Source organism: Nicotiana sylvestris, chromosome 6, assembly GCF_000393655.2.
Source record: "Nicotiana sylvestris chromosome 6, ASM39365v2, whole genome shotgun sequence".
NCBI lineage: Eukaryota > Viridiplantae > Streptophyta > Magnoliopsida > Solanales > Solanaceae > Nicotiana > Nicotiana sylvestris.
In genome coordinates, this window is record NC_091062.1 from 44090533 (window position 1) to 44113461 (window position 22929).

General features: G+C 38.6%; 2 protein-coding genes across 2 annotated transcripts; both read left to right on the forward strand.

Annotated features, from left to right (window-relative positions):
- Nucleotides 1-1373: 1373 nt before the first annotated feature.
- LOC138870539 (uncharacterized) lies at nucleotides 1374-2243 on the forward strand. Its single transcript, XM_070148353.1, has one exon. It carries the CDS (start codon nucleotides 1374-1376, stop codon nucleotides 2241-2243), a length of 870 nt encoding a protein of 289 aa, XP_070004454.1.
- Nucleotides 2244-2320: 77 nt separating this feature from the next.
- On the forward strand, nucleotides 2321-12242 carry LOC104212906 (uncharacterized). The gene is made up of 4 exons (XM_070148354.1): nucleotides 2321-2679; nucleotides 2992-3219; nucleotides 5018-5391; nucleotides 12121-12242. The coding sequence occupies exons 1-4, from the start codon at nucleotides 2321-2323 to the stop codon at nucleotides 12240-12242; spliced, it is 1083 nt and encodes a 360-aa protein (XP_070004455.1).
- Nucleotides 12243-22929: the final 10687 nt, after the last annotated feature.

The window sequence follows — 22929 nt, forward strand, 5'->3', positions numbered from 1 at the left end:
TTATGGGTTGCGGGGTTGATTGGTTTTGTTCCGGGAAGGTTTTGGGTTGATTCAGACCCTTTGGTTCTTGGTTTAGAAGCCGAAGTTGAAAATGTTTACCAAGGTTTGACTTTTGTGAAACGATCCAGAACGGTATTTTGATTACTCCGATTGGTTCGTATCATGATTTTGGGTTTATGCATATGCTCGGAATTGAATTCGGAGGTCCCTAGGTTGATTTGACTTGGTTTGCTGAAAGTTAGCAATTTGAGGTTTAGAAGTTTCCCTAAGTTTGACCGTAGGTTGAACTTTTGGATATCGAATTCAGAATTTGATTTTGGGACTTGGAATAGGCCTGTTTTGCTATTTGAAACTTGTCCGCAAAATTTGGTGTAATTTGGAGTTGGTTTGGCAGGATTCGGACGTTTGGTTACATTTCTAGAGGTTGTTGAACTCTTCCTTGGATTTCATGAATTTTGATATCCGATTCGTAATTCTAGATGTTTTTAGACTTGTGTAGATGTTTAGTTTAGAGCCCCGAGGGCTCGAGTGAGTTTTAGACGTAATTTGGAATGGTTTCGACACAAATACAGGTTGTTGGTGTGCTGGTGCTGCAGTTATCGCAATTGCAAGCACCAGCATCCCAATTGTGAACATGACAAGGGAGACTCAGATATTGCAATTGTGATACCTTGTTCGTATTTGTGAAGATATGCTAGTCTGGGTAGGATCACATTTGCTACATTTTTAGTCGCATTTTGCGATAGGAACAGGGTTCGCAATTGCGAACCCAATGTCGCATTTGCAACTTCCCACATAGGTTGTCAGTGCCACATTTGTGAATCATTCCTCACAATTGTGAGGATTCGCAATTGCGAACCCAGTATCGCAATTGCGACATTTACAACTGAACAAAAAGTTTGGGAGTTGGAATTTTATCTCATTTTCTCTTATTTTAGAACCCTAGACTATGTTTGAGGCGACTTGGAGAGGGGATTTTTACCTACAATCATTGGGTAAGTAGTTTTAATCAATTTCGGACTATATTTTATTATTATCTATGAGATTTAACATCAAATTTATGAGAATCAAAGAGAAATTTTCCGGTGACGTTTTCTGGCGATTGTCATTGAAGAAGTGGAAGCAAAGACGACACCAAGTTGAATATCAAGGTTTTACTGTCGGGAGTTGGTACCTCTTGCCTCACTCACTCCCTTCGATGTATTCGTTAAATTGGTGCCATTGTAGTCGCATTAGTACAATCATAATATCTGCGTGTCTGTAGCGACATATCATTTTCTTCTAGATTGGTCCTTTGCCTATTTTTGGGTTAGTGATTTTCCTTAGTATGCGGTAGGTATAGTGGCTGAGGTTTGGAATGTTAGAGTAAGGTCATGTCCTCGGGTGAGGCGGGGGTGGGGCAGGGCACATGGGGTGATACTGGAGGCAAAGGGAGTAAGGGGAACACGAGAGCCTCTAAGTTGAGAATTGGGTCTTGGAACATAGGAACACTAACGGGTAAGTCTATAGAGTTGGCGAAGATTCTTCAGATGAGGAAGGTTAATATAACTTGTGTTCAAGAGACTAGCTGCGTAGGATCGAGGGCGAGGGATGCAGACGGGTATAAGTTTTGGTACTCTGGAGTCATGAAGGGTAAGAATGAAGTGGGTATTCTGGTGGACAGGGATCTTCGAGAGTCGGTGGTAGAGGTCAGGCGGATCAGTGATAGATTAATGACTATTAAGCTAGTGGTTGGGGAGTGCACTCTAAATGTAGTTAGCGCTTACGCGCCACAGGTGGGCTTGGATGAGGAGGTTAAAAGGCTCTTCCGGGAAGTGTTGGATGAGATTGTGCGTAGTATCCCGCTTTCTGAGAGGTTATTTATAGGAGGGAATTTCAATGGTCATATTGGGTCGACTTTTGATGGCTATAGAAATGTGCATGGCGACTTCGGTTTTGGGGTTAGGAACGGAGGAGGTACATCACTGTTGGATTTTGCGGAGGCATTTGAGCTAGTGATTGCGAACTCTAGTTTTTCGAGGAGGGATGAGCATTTGGTTACTTTCCAAAGTACAATGGCGAGGACCCAAATTGACTACATCCTCCTCAGGAGATGTGATAGAGGGTTATGTAAGGACTGCAAGGTTATTCCCTGGGGGATCCTCATGATGCAGCATAGGCTCTTGGTGATGGACGTCGGTATCATAATAAAGAGAAAGAAGAGGTTGGCACAGGGACGACCGAGGATCAGGTGGGAGCCTTGACTGAGGATAAAGCTCGAGAGTTGGAGGGGAGGTTATTGATATTGGGATTCTGGAGGAATAGCAGGGACGCGAGCGCTATGTGGGAGACGACGGTGAACCGTATTAGGGAGGAGACAAAAGAGGTGCTAGGGGTCTCGAAGGGTGACACTGATAGGCGCAAAGGTGACAGGTGGTGGAATGAAGTGGTCCAAGTCAAAGTGGAAGAGAAGAAGACGACGTACCTGAGGTTAGTAGGGAGCATAGACAAGGAGGAGAGGAGGACGCACAGAGAGAGGTATAAGGTATCTAGGAGGGAGGCAAAGTTGGCGGTCACAGAGGCTAAGACTGATGTGTTTGTTTGTTTGAATGAGGAACTGAGGGACAAAGGCAGGGATAAAAAGATCTTCCGGCTGGCCAAGGCAAGAGAGAGGAAGGCTCGGGATATATACCAAGTGAGGTGCATCAAAGATGAGGACGACAGAGTATTGATGGGAGAGGCCCAGGTTGAGAGAAGATGACAGATTTACTTTCATAAACTGTTGAATGAAGATGGGGACGAGGATATTGTGCTAGGTGAATTGGGGCATTCCGAGTGTTACCGAGACTTTGGGTACTGTAGACGCATTAAGGTTGAGGAGGTCGTAGGGGTTATGCGTAAGATGAGTAGGGGTAGAGAGACCGGACCAGACGAAATTTCGGTTGAATTTTTTAGAAGTGTGGGTAGAGCAGGCTTGGAGTGGCTGACTGGGTTGTTCAATATTATTTTCAGGACGAAAATGATGCCGAATGAGTGGAGGTGGAGTACGGTGGTACCGTTGTACAAGAGCAAAGGCGATGTCCAGAATTGTAACAACAATAGAGGTATCAAGTTAAGTCATACCATGGAAGTTTGGGAGAGGCTGGTGGAGAGGGTGAGGAAAATTGTGTCTATATCTGATAACCAGTTCGGGTTCATACCGGGTCGTTCAACTACGGAAACTATCCACCTTATTAGGAGGTTGGTGGAATAGTACATGAATATGAAGAAGGATCTGCACATGGTGTTTATTGACATGGAGAAAGCATATAACAAGGTACCTAGGGAGGTTCTTTGGAGATGCCTGGAGGCAAAAGGTGATAAGTGGGAATTTTGACTACTTATTAGCGCCTTTTAACTTTTGTTTTAGTCTAAAAGTGTTTAATTATGTTCCCAAAACTGATGAAATTTGCTAAATTACAAGAATATTGGAAGATGGACTCCTGAGATAAAATCTAACTCAAAAGGAGTAATCTAATTAAACTCAAGGCCATAAATGTCACAGAGGCTCACAAGTGCGGACCGCAGATGATGAAGGAAAGACCAACAGACCTTTGTGCAAATTGCGATCCGCACATGAATTATGCGACCGGAAAAGATGGCTAGGAACAAAGTTCAAAGAATGTGCAAAGTTCCAAGTTTTCAAGTCCTCAAAAGTGCGGACCGCACAGGAATTGTGCCGCTGCAGAAGAAGTGCCTTGCGGCCACAGACGTAAAAGTGCGGATCGTAGATGGCCAAGGTGCTACCGCAGTGACAAATCTACGGACCGCAAAAAGAATGCCTCGCAGCCACAAATCAGATTTATGCAGCTGCAGACCTCCAGTTCCTGACAACTTGAAGAGATCTGCGAACCGCACACGATTTGTTCAGCCGCAGAACCTTCTAAAGGGCATTTTTGTCCGAAATTTCCAGCCTTATATAAATAGACGAGTTTAACAATTTTAGGTCAATTTTTGACATCAGCAATTACAGTAGCCGTTTCTCTTTGCCTCTTTTAGTAGTTTTTCTTATTTTGGAATATTTTAACATAGATTTTATCATTTGATTTTACAATATGAGTTTAATTAGCATTTCTTCTTCTATTTCTTCAATTTCAAGCATGAATAGCTAGATGTTTACTAGGTTGTGACCCAACCCTAGTGTGTAAACCTTATGGGTGATTAATTTATGCTTGTTTATGAATGTATTTATTATTTAGCTTGGTTCATTCTTTGTTTGTGGAATTAATGGTTGCAAACATTAATTCATGCCTATTTGACTTAGTCTAAGAGGGACCTAGTTTAGGTTAACTTAGCTAGCAAGGAATTGGGTCAATTGAGAAATTGATTAACCTAGTTAAAAGGTTCAACCTAGAGATAGTAACAACCCTACTTGAGCTCTTATCAACCGTTTTGGTAGATACCCATTTGGTATTGAGAAAGCCAAATTGCGCAAAGCTAGTCTCTCACTGAGAGGTATTGAGTGGGCAACATAGTGTTGTGAGCTATAATACACCCCAGTCAATAAAATGAGCATAAAAGTCTTTATCCCATTAGGCAAACACCTAGTTCATGATCACAACCCTAGGCCTTTTTATATCTTTGGAAAATACTCAAAAACAATCTTCTCTAGTTTTAAATCTTTAGATTTGCAATTGTTAGCTTAATTTTAGAAGTAAAAACAAAACCTTATTTGTGGAAGTGCAATCTAGATATTCCATTTACTTATTCCGAATATATACTACGAACTCCCATCTTAGCTCCTTATGGAATCGATCCCGACTCCTTGTTGAGTTTTATTATTGCATACGATCGTGTTATCTCTCTTGTGAGGTGTGCATTTGGACGTGATCAAAATGCATGCCGGTTGCTTACATTAGGGCGATTAAGGACATGTATGATGGATCTAAGACTCGGGTTAGGACTGTAGTAGGCGACTCAGAGCATTTTTCGGTTGTTATGGGGTTGCACCAAGGATTTGCGCTCAGCCCATTTTTATTTGCCCTGGTGATGGACGCAGTGATGCACATATTCAAGGGGAGGTTCCATGGTGTATGTTATTTGCTGATGACATACTTTTGATGCGAGGTGGTGTTAACGAGAGGCTGGAGGTTTTGAGACAGACCCTTGAGTCTAAGGGTTTCAAGTTTAGCAGGACTAAGACAGATTACTTGGAGTGTAAGTTCAGCACCGAGTCGAGGGAAACGGGTGTGGACATGACTCTTGTATCACATGTCATCCCCAAGAGACGCAGTTTTAAGTATCTTGGGTCCGTTATCAAGGGGGGTGGGGAGATTGACAAGGATGTCGCGCACTGTATAGGGGTGAGTTGGATGAAGTGGAGGTTAGCACCTGGAGTACTGTGTGACAGGAAGGTGCCACTAAGGATCAAAGGTAAGTTCTATAGAGCGGTGGTTAGACCAGCCATGTTGTATGGGGCAAAGTGTTGGCCGGTCAAGAACTCTCATATCCAGAAGATGAAAGTAGCAGAAATGAGGATATTGAGGTGGATGTGCAGGCACACTAGGATGGATATGATTAGGAATGAAGATATTTGGAAGAAGGTGGGCGCGGCCCCGATATATGAAGAGATGCGGGAAACTAGGCTCAGATGGTTCGGGCACGTGCGGAGGAGAAGTCCGAACGCCCTAGTAAGGAGATGTGAGTGGCTGGCTTTAACGAGTATGAGAAGAGGTAGAGGGCGGCCCAAGAAGTATGGGGAAGAGGTGATCAGGCAGAAGATGGCGAGGCTTCAGATTTTCGAAGACATGACCCTTGATAGGAATGTGTAGAGGTCTAACATTAGAGTTGTAGCTTAGGAGGTAGTAGAGCTCTTGTCTACTTCGTACCGGGTGAGAGGCTAGTCTTATAGGGTTGTGTCCTATAGTGCTAGTGGTTATTGTTGTGTCCACACTTTCTTTCACTTTTCATAGTACCGAGCTTTTTTTACGTGTTACTGTTATTGTTTTTCATCTTTTTTCTGGTACTTATGATGTTGTTACTATTTTTATGCTTTCTTTTGTTGGTACTGATATATTGTCTTTTTTGTCTGCTTGAGCCGAGGGTCTATCGAAAATAACTTCTCTACCTCCTTTGGGTAAGGGTAAGATCTGCGTACACTTTACCCTCTCCAGACCCCACTTGTGGGATTTTACTGGGTTGTTGTTGTTGTTGTTGTTGTTTGTCTAAGTTTTGAAAAAGAAAATTTGGGATTTGAGAGTGGATCTGGAATCGGATTTGAAAACAAAACACATATATGAACTCGTGGGGTTATGGGTAGTCGAGATCTACCCTTGAACCCAGATTTTGACCGGGCGGGCCTGTGGTTGACTTTTATTGAATTTTTATGGAGGTAAGTATCTTGCCTAACCTTGTGTGGAGGAACTACTCCTTAGGATTTGGTTAATTTTGTTATTTGAATTGTGTGGAAGACGTTTATATGAGGTGATGAGTGTGTACATGAGCTTATATGTAGTATGTTGACCGGGTTAGACTCTTAGGCTCTTTCATGCATTAAAATGACATTGTCATATCATGTTATATATTTCATTATTAAATTACTCTAACATGCTTTACCTGACGTTGTTAACTCATGTTCTATATTTTATTTCCAAACTTGCACTTATATGCCTTAATTGGCATTTTTATCTCTCTTATTGTCATGTGCCTCTTTTATTTTGAATTAATCTTACTTGAAGTTGTTATTTCATTATATTTTTTCGTGTTGAACTATCCTTATGCATTTAGACATAGCTGCTATTTTATACTATCTTTTCATTGTTAAGCTTATATTATACACTTGGATTGGAAGTAGTCATTTTGTAGGAACGCCTTTATTTCTAGTTATTGAAGTTGAAGCTATGAAAACTATTATCACGTTGAGGTTGAAGCTATTGATTATGGAGATATCTTTCCTTGTTGAGTAATTCTCGTTCATTCTTGTTATCATTGAGATATTATATATTATTGTGGTTGAGCCGTGGGCTATATGTTGTGGTAATCTTGGTATTATTGATGTTGGCAAGTGCTGTGGCATATGGGCACGTGTGGTGTGAGTTGACTATTATGTTTTGATATTGATGTGTATGTGGCGGTATAAGAATATGGGTTAATGTGCATGCGGAGATATAAGATGGGATTTATGCGCGTGTTGCTAGTAAGGGAATTACTTGGTGCCACACGGTGAGATAAGGGGCTAAAGCGCATGTACACTACAAAAAAACTTGAATTAGCTACGAACGTCATCGCTAATCTGTTGCTAAAACACTCGTAGCTAGAAGAATTTCTTGATAATCCGTAGCTAATCCATCGCTAAATGAGACTAGTGACGGATTTTTCTGTTTAGCTACAGAATTTGTCCGTCGCTAAAACCTGATTTTTTAGTAATGGATAGCTATTTCAGAAAAATATTTTCAAAAATATAAATGCAAGGCTCACGCGGCGATATAAGAAAGATTGTAATTGTGATTTGTGAGATATGGATATGAGGTATGGTGTCTCGGTTGTGATTCTTGTTGCACCTTCTGTGTTAGGCTTGTTGGTTGAATAATTTTGTTAATTCTTCATTATTCTTACTTGTGTTTTGCCCGTATTTGATTGCTCGTCGTTCTTATCATGTATCCTTTCCTTGTTTTCTTTATTGCCTTAAATTTCGTTGTTAGCCTACATTGTTGCATTGCCTTGTTGCCATTCATTTCCTTGCTTCCGTTATTAGATTATCTTATATTCTATTCAGTTTTCTTATCCTAGTACGTGTTTTGACCTGACCTCGTCACTGTTCTACTGAGGTTAGACTTGATACTTACTAGGTGTACTGTTGTGGTGTACTTATACTATACTTCTACATATTTATTTTGTGCAAATCCAGGTACATCCGCTCGTGTCGAACGTCAGTGATTGACCAGTTATCCCGGAGATTTCAAGGTACACCTGCCAACGTCCGCAGGCCTCGAAGTCATCTTCTGCTTTAGTTGTATTACTGTTTATTTCCTGTTCAAACAATATAGTATCTCAATATTATTAGTGCACTCTTTGTAGAGTTTATGACTCGGTTCCACCAGGTTTTGGGAGTTATTTGACAGCTGTACTGTTTGAGTTTTATTATGATAGTTTAACAGTTTAAGTTGATATTTAAGTTGTTATTTCTGCTATTTCTCAATGCATGTTAGGCGTCTTAGAGCCTAGGTACCATCATGACATCCTAAGGTGGGAATTTGTGGTCGTGACATGCCCGCATCCATTAAAAGATGTAGCACCCCTGACAAAAGAAGCATAAGTACATGTGAAATAGTACTCGTATGTGTAGCTAAATTCCATCATGTAAAACATGACAAGGAACATATATGGAGGACAACATGGAATCGTAATGTGAAATGAAATACAAGTAAACATTTTATGAAAAGAAATATTATAGAACTTAAACCTTTAAACAAACCTTTTTGTTTTAGGTGGGAGTTTTCAAATCAGACCAAAACCATCACAACCATGTGTATCTCATAGAGCCCCGTACTTGGCCCGTATCGAATAGGGTGTCTCACCATAATATCGTATAGGTGTTGACCATGTATGCTAGCAAGAGAATTCCCAATCAAGGGAAACCATTTAAGGGTGATTATGATCATATGCCGGCACGTGTAGTTTTGGGTATTTATAAATAATTCTCAATGACTAAGAATACTATATATCCTACATGAGAATCTCTGAATTCCACGAGTACGGTGTGTCAATTTTAGTATTAAGATGTTATAAAAAGACACTAATTCATGGAAAAATCTTTCCTAGGAGTGTATGGGATTTGGGGATGCTCCTCCTTCTCTACAATGGAAATCCTGTCCAATAAGTGTTTTATTTTGTAATGATTCAGCCGATCGTTTTGGATATTTGAGCCTCGTTCTCCTATTTGATGCTTCTCGTATACTTGTTTATTATTATGTGACTTGCGGGATGATTGATTTGATTGAGCACGTTTAAGTTAAGTAAATCTGTCTGTCTAAAGGGGATATGTTTATTAATGCTGAAATATTTTCTCGTTACCCGCCCAAAGGGGGTAATATTGTGAAGGCTCACGTTTGCTGTCCATAATTAACTTATATTGCATTCTTCATGGTCTTTCAATCTTGTAGAAGACTTATTTACCCACAGATAGTGTGAGGCCTTAAAGTTAATATTTTAGTTTAGTGAATCTACCTACCTAAAGGACTGGAATATTTTCTCATTAATTACCTGCCTAAAGGACGTAAATGAAGGCTCATACCCTTAGACCATCATAACCAAATAATCCTGTTACATTCCCCTCATTACCTTGTCTCACATAGAGCAAATATCACCAATAAAGATTTCTTACTATTTGTAGATGAAACTTGTTAGCCATAAACGATAACAACCTTGCAATATCTCCAAAAATTTACTTGTGTTGAAAGAATTATACTGATGAGAGAAATATCTGTTGTATTAATTATTTCTCGTTGAGATAGCATTTGTTGTCTTTATTTGATATATGTTTAGCTTTCTATTCAGTTGCTAAAGATGATTTATTATCATAGTTGAAAAGGTCAGTTATGATAGTTGGTAAACTTCAACTATCACGTAGCTCATATGGATTACTATGGTGTTTGACATTAATTTTGAGAATCATATTAGAAAGATTCGACTGTGTCTCTCCTGCACCTTTTTTTGTCTCTGTGTGAGTATTTTTCGTCGCATGTTGTTGAAGGACGGATTACATGTGAGCTAATAATGGTCATTAGTGAGAAATAGTAAGATTGACAAATTGAAAAGATGTGCATATTCCATGCACTATAGGACCATAAATGAGTTGAGAACTTGCACGAATTTTAATAGTGAAGAATAAGAGAGTTTTTGATAATGAGGAGTCTGAAGTTGATGATCTTATATATATATATATATTCATCGAGTCTATCCTTTTCATTTTTTGTTGGAGTGAAAGCATATATTGTTCTCATACATAATGGATCATTTTTCACTGACACATAGTATTTTAAAATGTTATATTTGATCATACATCTACAATATCTTTGACGATCGAAAATGCATTTGACAAAAAAATAAAATAAATATTAGTTTCTCAACGGGAACATTTTCTATGAACTAAATTATGACTTTTCATGTACATGTGGTTATCATTCTAAAAGATTGCATATTTAACAAGAGTATTAAGAAAATTCTTAAGATCGCATGTATTGAATATGTATTTATGTGAAATCACGATTGGAAGTACATTTTTGAGTTCTGCAAAATATATATTAAGTCATGCTTAAAATTGTAAATGAATCTGTTGATTAGTAGTAGTGAATTTTGTATTTATTACTCCATTTGTTTATGTTATAATGATAAAACTCAATATCATTTATAAAGTATGGCAATACAATTATATTTTAATGGTTGAACTCCGAGAAGGACGTAAACTGTATTGCGATTTTTTAAACAGTTACGCTAAATCATCATATAACACTCTTTGGAATTTATTTGAATCGATAAATGTATATTCAGAATGATACCATTGGAGATATTGACATATATTGGCCGTAATATATTTCATGTTGTCTCCTTGTTATTTGATCATCTCCTTGATGATTTGTTAACAAAATGATCAATTTGCTTGATCCGTAATGGAGAGACACATTCTTATATGTCTATGCGTAGAAAATGGATCGTAATAATCATACTGTCACAAGATGTTTGACTTGTTTGTTTTTTATGTTATTGGTAGGTTTGAGTTGTAAATGGGACAATAGTTGATTATTTGTTAATTGATGCAAGTACAACTGCATTTCGACATTGATAGTCTAGTTTGACTAGACCATGTTGGAAGTGATGTTCTACCACTGTATGTTTGTGGCCACTTTGTTTAGCCCAAGAGTTATTTTATAGAATAATTTTTTAAAACTTTTAGTTTAAGATTAAGTTAATATTGTCTAAGTGGGAGAATATTGGAAATTTTATTATATGTGGACTAACATTAACTTGATTATTGTGTGCAGGAAAAAATTTATATATATCAATTTTAGGCAACGTGTAATGCTAAGTATAAATCAAGCTAAGTGCCAAACCGTGAGCTTAGTTGTAAATTTTACTTTGTAAACGGACTCTAAGATAGAGTCCCAACGTAACTCATTCTGTAATTGTTTGCATGGGGTGCAAAAATAGCATCAGACGTGTGCTTCTACAATGTATCAAAGATTCCATTTATTCGAAAGAGTGGATACACATCTGTCAACATTTCTTAATTTCTCCAGTCCAAAATTGTATTTGGACGTTGCCTGTTGCACCAGAAGTCATATGGGCGTCATTGGTGAACTTTATGCATTTGTGCCAAAAAAAAAAGGGTGGAATAGCAGAAGCCATAGTAAAATCTATACTACTTATGAGTGTATTGGGAAAAAATTGAATTTACATTGAAGGTGACGTGGCATGACCCGAGGACTGGTCAAATGGTCAAAACATGATGATCTGTTAAGAGGCACGAGTGACAACAGATACGGGGAAAGGAAAGCTAAATAGGCACAAGAGGCAATTCGAATAATACAAGCTTCATACCTATTTAGGCCATTTAAAGCCAAGAGATCAGAAGGCATTGAAGACATGGATATGATGACAAAAAGGAGTCCAAATTCAATATTAAGTACCCAAGACGTTAGAGAATTGGTATTAAATAGGAATGATTGTGTAACGTCTTATTTAATGTCATTTATTGCTCATAATTGTCTCATTAAGGCTAAGGTATTACTCCTTTATTTAGGATCAACTTTAAAAGGAGGAGGTCAGGTCATTTGTAAGGACAGAGGATACCATCAACATTACATTAAAATACAAACTTATCTACTGCTTATTTGTCATTCTCAAAAAGTCTATTATTTCTTTTTCGTCTCCTGATTATCAGTAGCCCGAATTTCTATTTGTCTTTAACTTTGACCAAAGAATCATATTTTTGGTTAAACAAATTGGTTCCGTTACCGGGAAACTGATAATCTTTTCTTTGAAGCTACGTTTTATTCGTCTTTTATCAACATGTCAAACAACAACGACAATAACAGTAATAACACATTGGGAAACCATGAAATCAAATCCATCAAAATCAAGGTGACGTGGTTCCCTCCCCTCCAGATTCACCACGTCAATCTCGTGAAGGCACTCCTGCTACTGAATCCTGTGCTGATCAACAAGAACAATCTGAACACTTTGAAGGAGGTACAAATGGAGCTTTACAAAAGCTAATTGATGCATAGGTCGGCAAAGCTCTTCAGGCTCTAGTTAGTCGATTGCCTGCTGCACCACCCACACCAACTCCTAATAATAATACATTGGAGGATCCCCGTTCTGGTCTTGTTAATTCTGGGAATGGAGGAACCACCAGTGAACCACAGGAAGGGGGACCAGGTAATTCAAATAATTCCTATTTACAAAATTTAGTACTAACCTTGCAGAAACAGATTAAGGAACAAAATGAGCGTATTGAGCAAATCCCTGGAGTTCCGCCTGTAATAAAGGGACTTGACATGGACAAATACTCACAACAACCTTGGAAGCCAAGTGCTGCTCCCCTTCCAATTCCGAAAAAGTTCAAAATGCCTGACATCCCGAAATATGATGGTACTACAGACCCACGTGACCACGTGACTGCATTTACAACAGGCGTGAAAGGCAACGACTTGACCAAATAAGAAATTGAATCAGTACTGGTCAAGAAATTTGGAGAAACACTCACCAAGGGTGCATTAACCTGGTATTCTCTTTTATCTGAAAATTTTATAAATTCTTTTGCTGAGCTTGCAGATTCTTTTATTAAAGCACATTCGGAAGCTCAAAAGGTTGAGAAAAGAATGGAAGATATTTTCAAAATCAAACAAGGGGATTCAGAGTTGCTAAGAGACTTTGCTGATAGATTCCAGCGTGAAAAAATGACTCTACCCCGTGTGCCTGACAACTGGGCTGCAATAGCTTTTGCAAGTAATTTAAATGACAAAAATTCTGAAGCCACGAGAAGACTCAAAGAAAGTCTTTGAGAATTCCCTGCAACCATGTGGAATGATGTTTACAACAGGTATAGTACGAGGCTGCGAATTGAAGAAGATACCGTACCTAAGTTTCATCATGAAGAAAGGGGCTGTTCCAAAAGATCAGAAACCGGAAAAAGATCAGGTAAAAACAGGTACGATCCATATATGGGACCTGCAGGAAAAGACTCACGGTCAAAACAAGATAGCCAGCAATATGATCAAAAATCGAGGAACAGGGACTCTGGTTCTTCATCGAAATTCAGAAATGATCGGAACAGACAAGAGTCACGAGATGATGACAGAAGTTTAAAGGCATGATTCGGTGGATATAACTTTAATGTCACTACCTCCGAGCTCGTGGCTGTTTTGAGAAGCATGGGAGATAAGGTACGGTGGCCAAAAGAGATACAGTCAAATCCAAATAGACGCAATCCAGATCATTGGTGCGAATTCCACAATGATCACGGGTACAAAACTTCAGAATGTAGATTCTTGCAGAGTGAAGTGGATCATCTATTGAAGCAAGGGTACCTCACTGAGTTATTTAGTGAAAAGGGTAAACAAGCCTATATGAAAAATAGGCAAGAGCCACCAAAGCCTCCTTCACCCAAGAGAACAGTGAATGTGATAAGTGGGGGAGAAGATATTCACGGCATAACCTACATAGCTTCCAACAAGGTTTCTAAAGTAACAATTACACACGGGAAACGGGTACGGCAGGTTTTAGAAAATGAAAGTATTTCATTCGATGATGCAGATACCGAAGGAGTGATAACTCCACATAATGACGCACTGGTAATATCTTTACTTGTACATGATACTAATGTAAAACAAGTTTTGATTGATCCAGGGAGTTCCGTAAATATTATACTACTAAGGGTATTACGTGAAATGCAAGCTGAAGACAAAATGATACCCAAGGCGCATACCTTGTCAGGCTTCGACAATTCAAGTGTGGTAACAAAAGGAGAGGTAATTCTAACAACCTTTGCTGCAGGTGTTGTTAAAGAAACTAAATTTCAGGTAGTTGATATGGAAATGGCCTACAATATGATCATGGGGAGGCCTTGGATCCATGATATGGATGCTGTTCCATCAATTCTACATCAGGTTGTTAAATTTCCATCACCGTGGGGGATTTGTCAAATTCGAGGGGATCAGCAAACAGCCAGGAGTATCAACGCTATAACAATTATGAGTACCGTAAACAAAGAAAAATAGCAATTACAGGAAACAGTTGAAGGTGCCAGCAATCAAACCTCAACTGAGCAAGAGAAAACAGATTTAGACTCAAGACTTGATACAATTCAAGAACCTGAGGAGAATGAAAATATCAAAACAACCATCGAAGAACTCGAGGCTGTGATATTATTTGAGCATTGGCCTAAACGGAAAGTTTATGTTGGAGCTAATTTAAACTCAAACATGCGAGGTATGTTAATTGAATTTCTAAAATCTAACGTGGACTGCTTTGCTTGGTCCCATGCTGACATGACAGGAGTACCACCGGATGTGATGACTCACAAGTTAAACGAAGACCCATCCTTTACACCAATAAAGCAAAAGAAAAGAAAGCAAAGGGCTTTCAAAAACCAGGTGATTCAAGATGACGTCCAAAAGCTATTAAAAATTGGGTCAATCCGCGAGGTAAAGTACCCTAATTGGTTAGCCAACACAATTTTAGTACCTAAGAAAAATGGTAAGTGGCGAGTCTGCGTAGATTATACAGATCTTAATAAAGCTTGTCCAAAAGATTCTTTTCCTTTACCACATATAGATCAATTAATTGATACAACTGCAGGACATGAACTTTTAAATTTTTTAGATGCATATTCAAGGTACAACCAAATTAAAATGGACCCTAGTGAGGAAGAAAAAACTTCTTTCATCACAGACATGGGGACTTACTGTTATAAAGTAATGCCCTTTGGTCTCAAAAATGCTGGGGCAACCTAACAAAGGTTGGTCACCAAAATATTCCAGGAACATTTAGGAAAGACAATGAAGGTATATATAGACGATATGTTCGTCAAAACCCAGCAGTCTCATGATCATATTTCTCATCTATCTGTAACATTTGAAATTTTGTGAAAATTTAATATGAAACTCAACCCAGAAAAATGTGCATTTGGAGTTTCATCAGGTAAATTTTTGGGTTTTCTTGTTTCTAACCGTGGTATTGAGGTAAATCCTTCTCAGATCAAAGCAATAGAAGAAATCCCTGATATCCTTACTAATAAAAAGGAAGTTCAAAGATTAACGGGAAGAATTGCAGCTTTGGGGAGATTTATTTCCAAATCTTCAGAAAAATATTTTAAGTTTTTCTCTGCACTCAAAAAGCAAGATTGTTTTGAATGGAATGAAGATTGTCAACAAGCCCTTAGAAATTTGAAAGCTTATTTGTCAAAACCACCGTTATTGGCAAAACCAAAGGTGGGAGAAAATCTTCTCATCTATCTGGCTGTGTCTGAAGTTGCGATAAGTGCTGTTTTAGTCTGTGAGGACCGAGGTAAACAATATCCTATTTATTATGTAAGTAAGTTCTTACTAGATGCTGAAACACGATACCCACAGCTAGAAAAGTTAGCATTAGCTTTGATCATGACATCTAGAAAATTAAGACCTTATTTTCAATGCCATCCCATTGTTGTAGTTACTGCTTTTCTGCTTCGAAATATTTTGCATAAACACGAACTGTCAGGAAGATTAGCAAAATGGGCTATAGAACTAAGTGAATACGAAATCATTTATCAACCCAGGACCGCTATAAAATCTCAAGTACTAGCTGATTTCATGGCTGATTTTAGTCAGGGGATGTATTTAGAAGCAGAAAAACAATTACAAGTTTTTAATGGTGCAAACCCGGGGACTTGGGTTTTATTTACTGATGGTTCATCTAATGTAAAAGGAGCAGGTCTGGGTATAGTTCTCATACCACCTGCGGGTGAAACTATTAGGCAAGCTATAAAATGTCATTCTATAACTAACAATGAAGCAGAGTACGAAGCTGTAATTACAGGTTTGGAATTGGCAAGAGAACTCGGCATAACACAAATTATAATCAAGAGTGATTCTCAACTCGTGGTCAATCAAGTGCTGGGGACTTATACAGCCAGGGAAACTCGAATGCAAGAATATCTCGAAAAGGTACGGGAACTAATTAAGCAATTCCAAACTTGGAAGGTAATGCAGATCCCAAGAGATGAGAATGTGGAGGCAGATGCTTTAGCTAATCTTGCATCTGCAGCTGACGTAGCAAACGACGCAAATGCTTCAGTCATACATTTATTTCATTCCGTTATCGAACCTGATAAGATTGAGGTAAATTTTAATCATTTAACATGGGATTGGAGAAACGAAATTATTACTTTTTTACAGCACGGAACCGTGCCTATTGACAAAGGGAAGGCTCACGCGCTTCGCAAAAAAGCCACTCGATATTGTTTATATCAAGGAAATCTTTATCGAAAGATGTTCGGTGGACCACTAGCACAGTGTCTCGGACCCTCTCAAACAGAATATGTGATGAGGGAAGTGCACGAAGGACATTGTGGAAATCACGCAGGGGGAAGGTCGCTGGTAAGAACATTGATTCGAGCAGGATATTATTGGCCTAAGATGGAAGAAGAGGCAAATAGTTTCGTGTCCAAATGCGATAAATGTCAAAGATACGACAATAATAAGCACAGACCAGCTGAGTTACTACACCCTATTATAGCCCCGTGGCCCTTTATGAAATAAGGAATGGATATCGTAGGTCTACTACCACAAGCAAAAGGTACGAGAGAAGGAAGTTAAAGACTTCATATGGCGAAATGTAATATGCCGCTTTGGAGCACCAAAGGAGATCGTGTGTGACAATGGACCACAATTCATAAGAGCTCAAATCACAGAATTTCTTCAAAGTTGGCAGATTAAAAGGATAACATCTACGCCATACCATCCAGTGGGTAATGGACAAGCGAAATCCACTAACAAAGTCATTATCAACAACTTGAAGAAGAGGTTACAAGATTCAAAAGGTAATTAGCCTGAGATATTACCTGGAGTATTATGGGCTTATCGTATAACGACAAAAACAAGCACTGGAGAAACACCATTTTCAATGGTTTATGGTGCGGAAGCCTTAATTCCAGTTGAAATAGGTGAACCAAGCACACGGTACGTTCAGGCAACGGAGGAATCTAATGATGAAGAGATGCGGGTCAACCTTGATTTGCTTGAAGGAAGAAGAGAAGCTGCATTGATAAGAATGGCAGCACAAAAGCAAGTAATTGAACGATATTACAATAGGAAAGCACGCCTCAGATTTTTCAAAATTGGGGACTTCGTGCTTAAAAAGGTGTTCCAATCTGCAAAGGCTGCTAATTCAGGAAAGCTAAGTCCAACGTGGGAAGGACCATACAAAGTTTGTGACATTGCGGGAAAAGGAGCATACGAGTTGGAGACAATGGACGACAAAGTTTTACCCTCACATTGGAATGCCGTCCATTTAAGGAGATATTACTTCTGAGAAAGTACCCACGGTCAGGTATCGCCATGTTAAAATTTTTCTTTTGAATTATTAATGTTTTACTAACGATTTTAGATGCTAGGCAAAAACCCTAACTCGTGCCAAATGATGAGTCACGACCTGCAAGGGAAAATGGAGTATTCTAAAATTCCTAGCCCAGGGTTACAATTAATCTGATGGAAATACACAGGAGTTAGGCAGTCTTCATCTATAATCGCACCTTCGAGTCCCGTATATTTTGCTGTTTCAGAAAAAGGACCAAATTGAAAGAAATAAACAAGTGCTCGAGGCTTTATACTTCACCGCTCCAACACTTGGGGGACTATATATCATATACAGATATGTGCAGAAAAACAGATACGAATATCGAACAAAGGTCGGCCACAAAGAGACGAGTGTTGAGAAAACGTTACGAAGTCTTCAACATTCATCATCGTGTTCAACAAACACAAGACATTCATCATAGTGTTTTTCCAGAGGGAACAACAAAGTCATCTCTCAAACTCATAAACGAAGTCACCTCTCAAACCCTTCCTAATATATAAAGATAGGGTCATGACTATGTACTGAAACAGGTTATGAAGAAAAACCTTGTTTATTTTATATTATGTAAAAATCTATTGCAAGAAAAACAGTTACGAGAAAGTTATAGATGTATTTTAATACATGTAATAGTCAAAAGAGAAAAAAAAAACTTGTTAAAGTTCATGAATAAAAACTTGTCAAAGTTGTTTCATACAAAACATGTGTATTCCTATTTCTTTCATCGTATTATAACACCATTATGAAGTTGAGACGTCTTCTTCATTAAGTGTCGATAAAATAAAAGGGCCCTCTTTTATAAGTCTCATGTTGATAATCCATGAGAAGAATCATAAAGCATTTTCAAAGGATAAAAATGCTAAGTTATTCTATAAGTCCTAGATAAATAGGCAAGAATAGAATATACAGAAGTACCGATAAAACTTCTTAATATAAAATACTAAGTACAAACTTAGTCAGCAAAATATTTGTTTTATACAAATGCCCCATTACGATAACTGGGGACTTCATCAAAAGATCCCTTAAACTTACCAAGGGATAACACCACCAGTTAATAAAAAAACAGTAAAGTTTGAAATACATTCAACTAGTCACTGAAGGGGTTGGAACATCAGAAGTTGCAATCTCATTTTCAGGGACAGTCACAGGCACGGTAACAACTTCTGAAGGAGCAGAAATAGGAGCGGTTTCAACTGGGCATGGAATGTTAAAATCATCGGGGGAAGCAAGAGTCACGGGAACTTCAGCTTCCATGGACTGTGTCATAGAAGTTTCACCCTCAGGAGCTGGAATTGCAACTTCAATTGCCGCTGTAGCTACTTCTTCATTTAAAAGCTCTTCTGCCCCAGGAGTTCCAAGTGCAGGAGAAGGAGTATCAACTGGTTGTTGGCTTTTTTCAATAGTGTCTAAAACTTTGGCTAATTCAGATTGCAAATCAAAGTTTTCTTGAGTAGCTTCCATCAAAGCATCACGGCGAGATTTTAGAAAAGCACAACTTACCTCTATGTTGAAGTTCTCCTCAAGAAGTCCATATTCCCTCTCCCACATAGCAAGATCGTTCTTCAATATCTGGTGTTCAGCTAAGCGGGAGTCAAGGGAAGCTTCAAGGGAGGCATGAGAACTCTTCAAAGCACGTATTTCGTCAGAGGAGATCCTTAAGTCAGCCTGAGCTTGAGTCAAGCTTTGCACCAACTCCCCTGCATATTCTTCTTTCTTCTCCACAAGTGCCTTAAGCTCCCTAATTTCTTCACTAGCCTTTGATAGTTGTTTTGAAAATGAGTCCTCCAAAAGCTCCTTATCTTTTTCAAGTTGGCTTGAAGAAGCCTTGGCAATTGCTAGCTCAGAAGTCAAACCACGTTTTTGCTGCTCCAGGAAATTTCTACTTTCTTGCAACTCCTCTATGGTCCCCTGAGCATTCTCAAACTGCTCATTCCAGTTTGCTGCCTCAAGTTGGGTATCCTTGGCTATTCTCCTAGCCTTAGAGATAGCCTTCGCAGACTCTCGATCCTTCTTCTCTAGAGTGGAGACTCTTCCCATTAACTCAGTACCAATAAGATTAGCCTACAAAGGAAAGGCATCAAATGTGAGAATATAGAGAGATATATAAAAAAACTTGTAAGTTAAAAGAGAAGTACCTTCAAGGTAGAATGAACTATGTCATTTATCAGAGTCAAGCAACTGTGGCTCTCCATCTTCTTCTTCTCAATATCTCTGATTAAAGGCTCGAGCCAAACATTAGCTCCACCAGTCTTTCTCAAAAGGCTATGATTGGCAGGAACTTCAAGAGTAACACTTCTCATAGCCCTGCCTCTGCAGCTAGAACCCGCCTTTGTATGCTGAACAAAGGGAGGGGGAACAATGGAAGGAGGAGTATTAGAAGTGGTAAAAACAATGGGAGCTGTGGGAGTCAAAGTAGGGATGGTAGGAGTAGATATGGGAACCAAAACAGGTAAAGAAATAGGAGTCGACAAAATAGGCAAAGAAATACTCGTGGTTGTCAAAGGAATAGAAGGAATAGAAAAAATGGGAATAGAATAAGAAAGGGGAGTTTCATTAAGAACTGGTCCAAACTCTCCACTCTCAAAACCACTAACAAGGAGACATCGAATTGATTCATTAGAGCCACTTGGAGTGGTATCCTCATCAGAAAGGACTTGAACAGGCTCGAAGATAGAGGCTCGAGCAGGAGTATCTTCAACTTCATCTCCATCAATGACGCGTCTCCTGGTTCTTGGCCTAGCTATCAAAGAGGTATTCTCTTCTTCCTCATTCTCAGAACTTTCTTCTACAACTTTTCTTTTTGGTAGTGTGGCTCGAGTCTTTTCCAAATCAAGTGAAGCGGTTGAAGACGCTCGAATGGCAATGGTTACCTCAGCTGTCATACCCCTGATACCAAATCCTGATAAAAAGAGGGATAAGGAATTGAAATAAGAAAGAATTCAATATACGGCAAAGTATAAGGAAATACATACCATGGCTCTTCACTTTCCAACCATTCAAAAGAGAAATTGATTTCCAAGTTCTCGCCTCCATAGGCGCAATCTTCAAAATTGAATCTACCCAACCACGGAAGTTAGGAACGTGTTCCACATCTCCCATGGTTGCTACAAAAAGCCAAAAAGAGATGAGATTATAAAAGAAACCAAAATTCTTAAAAACTAAGATACGGTAGGAAAAAGAAAAACTTACGTGCAAAATTCCACTTCTTAGGGAAGGGAATGTTTGTTTCACCCAACAAATCCACCGTACGTACAGCAACGTAACGACAATACCACCCTCGATCCTTGTCATCTTCGGGGTTTACTAAAACCTTCTTGCTTCTTGCAGTTAAGGTAAAAACTCCATGGCGGAACAATTTGGGGTGGTATAGGTGAATAATATGGGAAAAGGTAAAATTAACATTGGCTTTAGTAGGCAAATACCTTAAGCAAGCCACAACTCTCCAAACAAGAGACCCTACTTGAGCTAAGCAAATTTTGAAAAAGCGACAAAATTCAAGAATAACTGGGTCAATGGACGGATTAAATCCCAAAGTAAAGGGATAAGTATAAACGAAAGAGAATCCAATTCTGAAAGAAGAAATTCTTTGGTTTGGGGCAGGAATCATCATACGAAGATTATCTCTCCAATTACAATCTTTCCTAACAGTGGGAATCACAAGTTTAGTTATTAAAGAAGGATAGGTGTCAGATTTTTCTAAATTTTTAACTTGTTCTTGGAGAGATCTTCTATCATTCCCAAAAGATAAATAATTGGGTACGATTTCTTCAACTAAAGGCTCCTGAGTAGGTTCAGAGAGTTCTTTATCCTTAGAAGAGGGGGTCTTTGAGATAGAACTCCTAATACCAGAAGAAGAAGAAGCAGAACCAGATGAATCACCATGAGTGGATCTTAGGCTCAAGCTCCGAAGCCTACCTCCTCTGCCTCTCCTATGTCTTACGGGGGCATTGGGGAAATGATCTAGAATTGGAACTTTTCTAGGGTTAGGGTTTGGAGATGACATTATTGAAGAAGGATGAACTAAAGGGGAGAAAAAACAGAAGTGAATAATAAATTGCTTGTTGAAGATCTACGAAGAAGAAAACAAAAGAAAGAGGGTTAAATATGTTTATAATGACAATCGTCAAAATTAGAAGTGTAATGATGGAAAGCCTATAATAAAGGCAACTAACACTTCGTCAATAGTGGGAATGAAGAAGCCTTGAAAAAAGGGCGCAGAATTGCAAAACCAATCAAAAGGTGACACGTATGTAAAACATTAATTAGAAGGGACAATTGAAGCGTCATTACTGTTATAGTATTAATTACAACAAAAAATCCCTTTTTATGAAGATCCACTTCCCAGATATTTAATTGATAAATAAATGGAAAGTGGGGGGACTATCTGTATTGGGAAAAAATTGAATTTACATTGAAGGTGACGTGGCATGACACGAGGACTGGTCAAATGGTCAAAACATGATGATCAGTTAAGAGGCACGAGTGACAACAGATACGGGGAAAGGAAAGCTAAATAGGCACGAGAGGTAATTCGAATAATACAAGCTTTGTACCTATTTAGGTCATTTAAATCCAAGAGATCAGAAGGTATTGAAGACATGGATATGATGACAAAAAGGAGTCCAAATTCAATATTAAATACCCAATACGTTAGAGAATTGGTGTTAAATAGGAATGATTGTGTAACGTCTTATTTAATGTCATTTATTGCTCATAATTGTCTCATTAAGGCTAAGGTATTACTCCTTTATTTAGGATCAACTATAAAAGGAGGAGGTCAGGTCATTTGTAAGGACAGAGGATACCATCAACATTACATTAAAATACAAACTTATCTACTTCTTATTTGTCATTCTCAAAAAGTCTATTATTTCTTTTTCGTCTCCTGATTATCAGTAGCTCGAATTTCTATTTGTCTTTAACTTTGACCAAAGAATCATATTTTTGGTTAAACAATGAGGTACTCATCAGTCATAAAAAATCAGCCAAGTTAAAGAGAAATCATAGAGCCAAAAACAATTGGAAAAGTTTTGTGAAAGCCTAGTTGCCAGAAACAATCGGAACAAAAGCAAAAGATAGCCATATTAAAGGACAATGAGTAATCAACCAAGTGATTATAGTGCGAAAAACAATTTCAACAAAAGCAGAATCCATAGTAAAAGTAATAGTGCGAAAACAATCAAAGTCACGTCGACTCCTTACATTTGTTCATCAGGCAAATCTAACTTACCGGCCAACCTTAGTGCAATTTTATACAAAAATTCTCTCTCTTTTATCTCTACAACTGAACCCAGCGGCTATTTCTTAAACATCCGTCCCTCTCACACGCCACCAGATGGAACCGCTAGGCGGCGCCGCTCC

Excerpts from the sequence above, each read along its gene's own strand:
- LOC138870539 (XM_070148353.1), top strand. The coding sequence starts at position 1,374 with ATGTCCTCGGGTGAGGCGGGGGTGGGGCAGGGCACATGGGGTGATACT.
- LOC104212906 (XM_070148354.1), top strand. The coding sequence starts at position 2,321 with ATGTGGGAGACGACGGTGAACCGTATTAGGGAGGAGACAAAAGAGGTG. Across the intron at positions 2,680-2,991 it reads CGGGATATATACCAAGTGAG|GACGAAAATGATGCCGAATG; the intron begins GTGCATCAAAGA and ends TATTATTTTCAG. Across the intron at positions 3,220-5,017 it reads ACTATCCACCTTATTAGGAG|TGATGCACATATTCAAGGGG; the intron begins GTTGGTGGAATA and ends TGATGGACGCAG.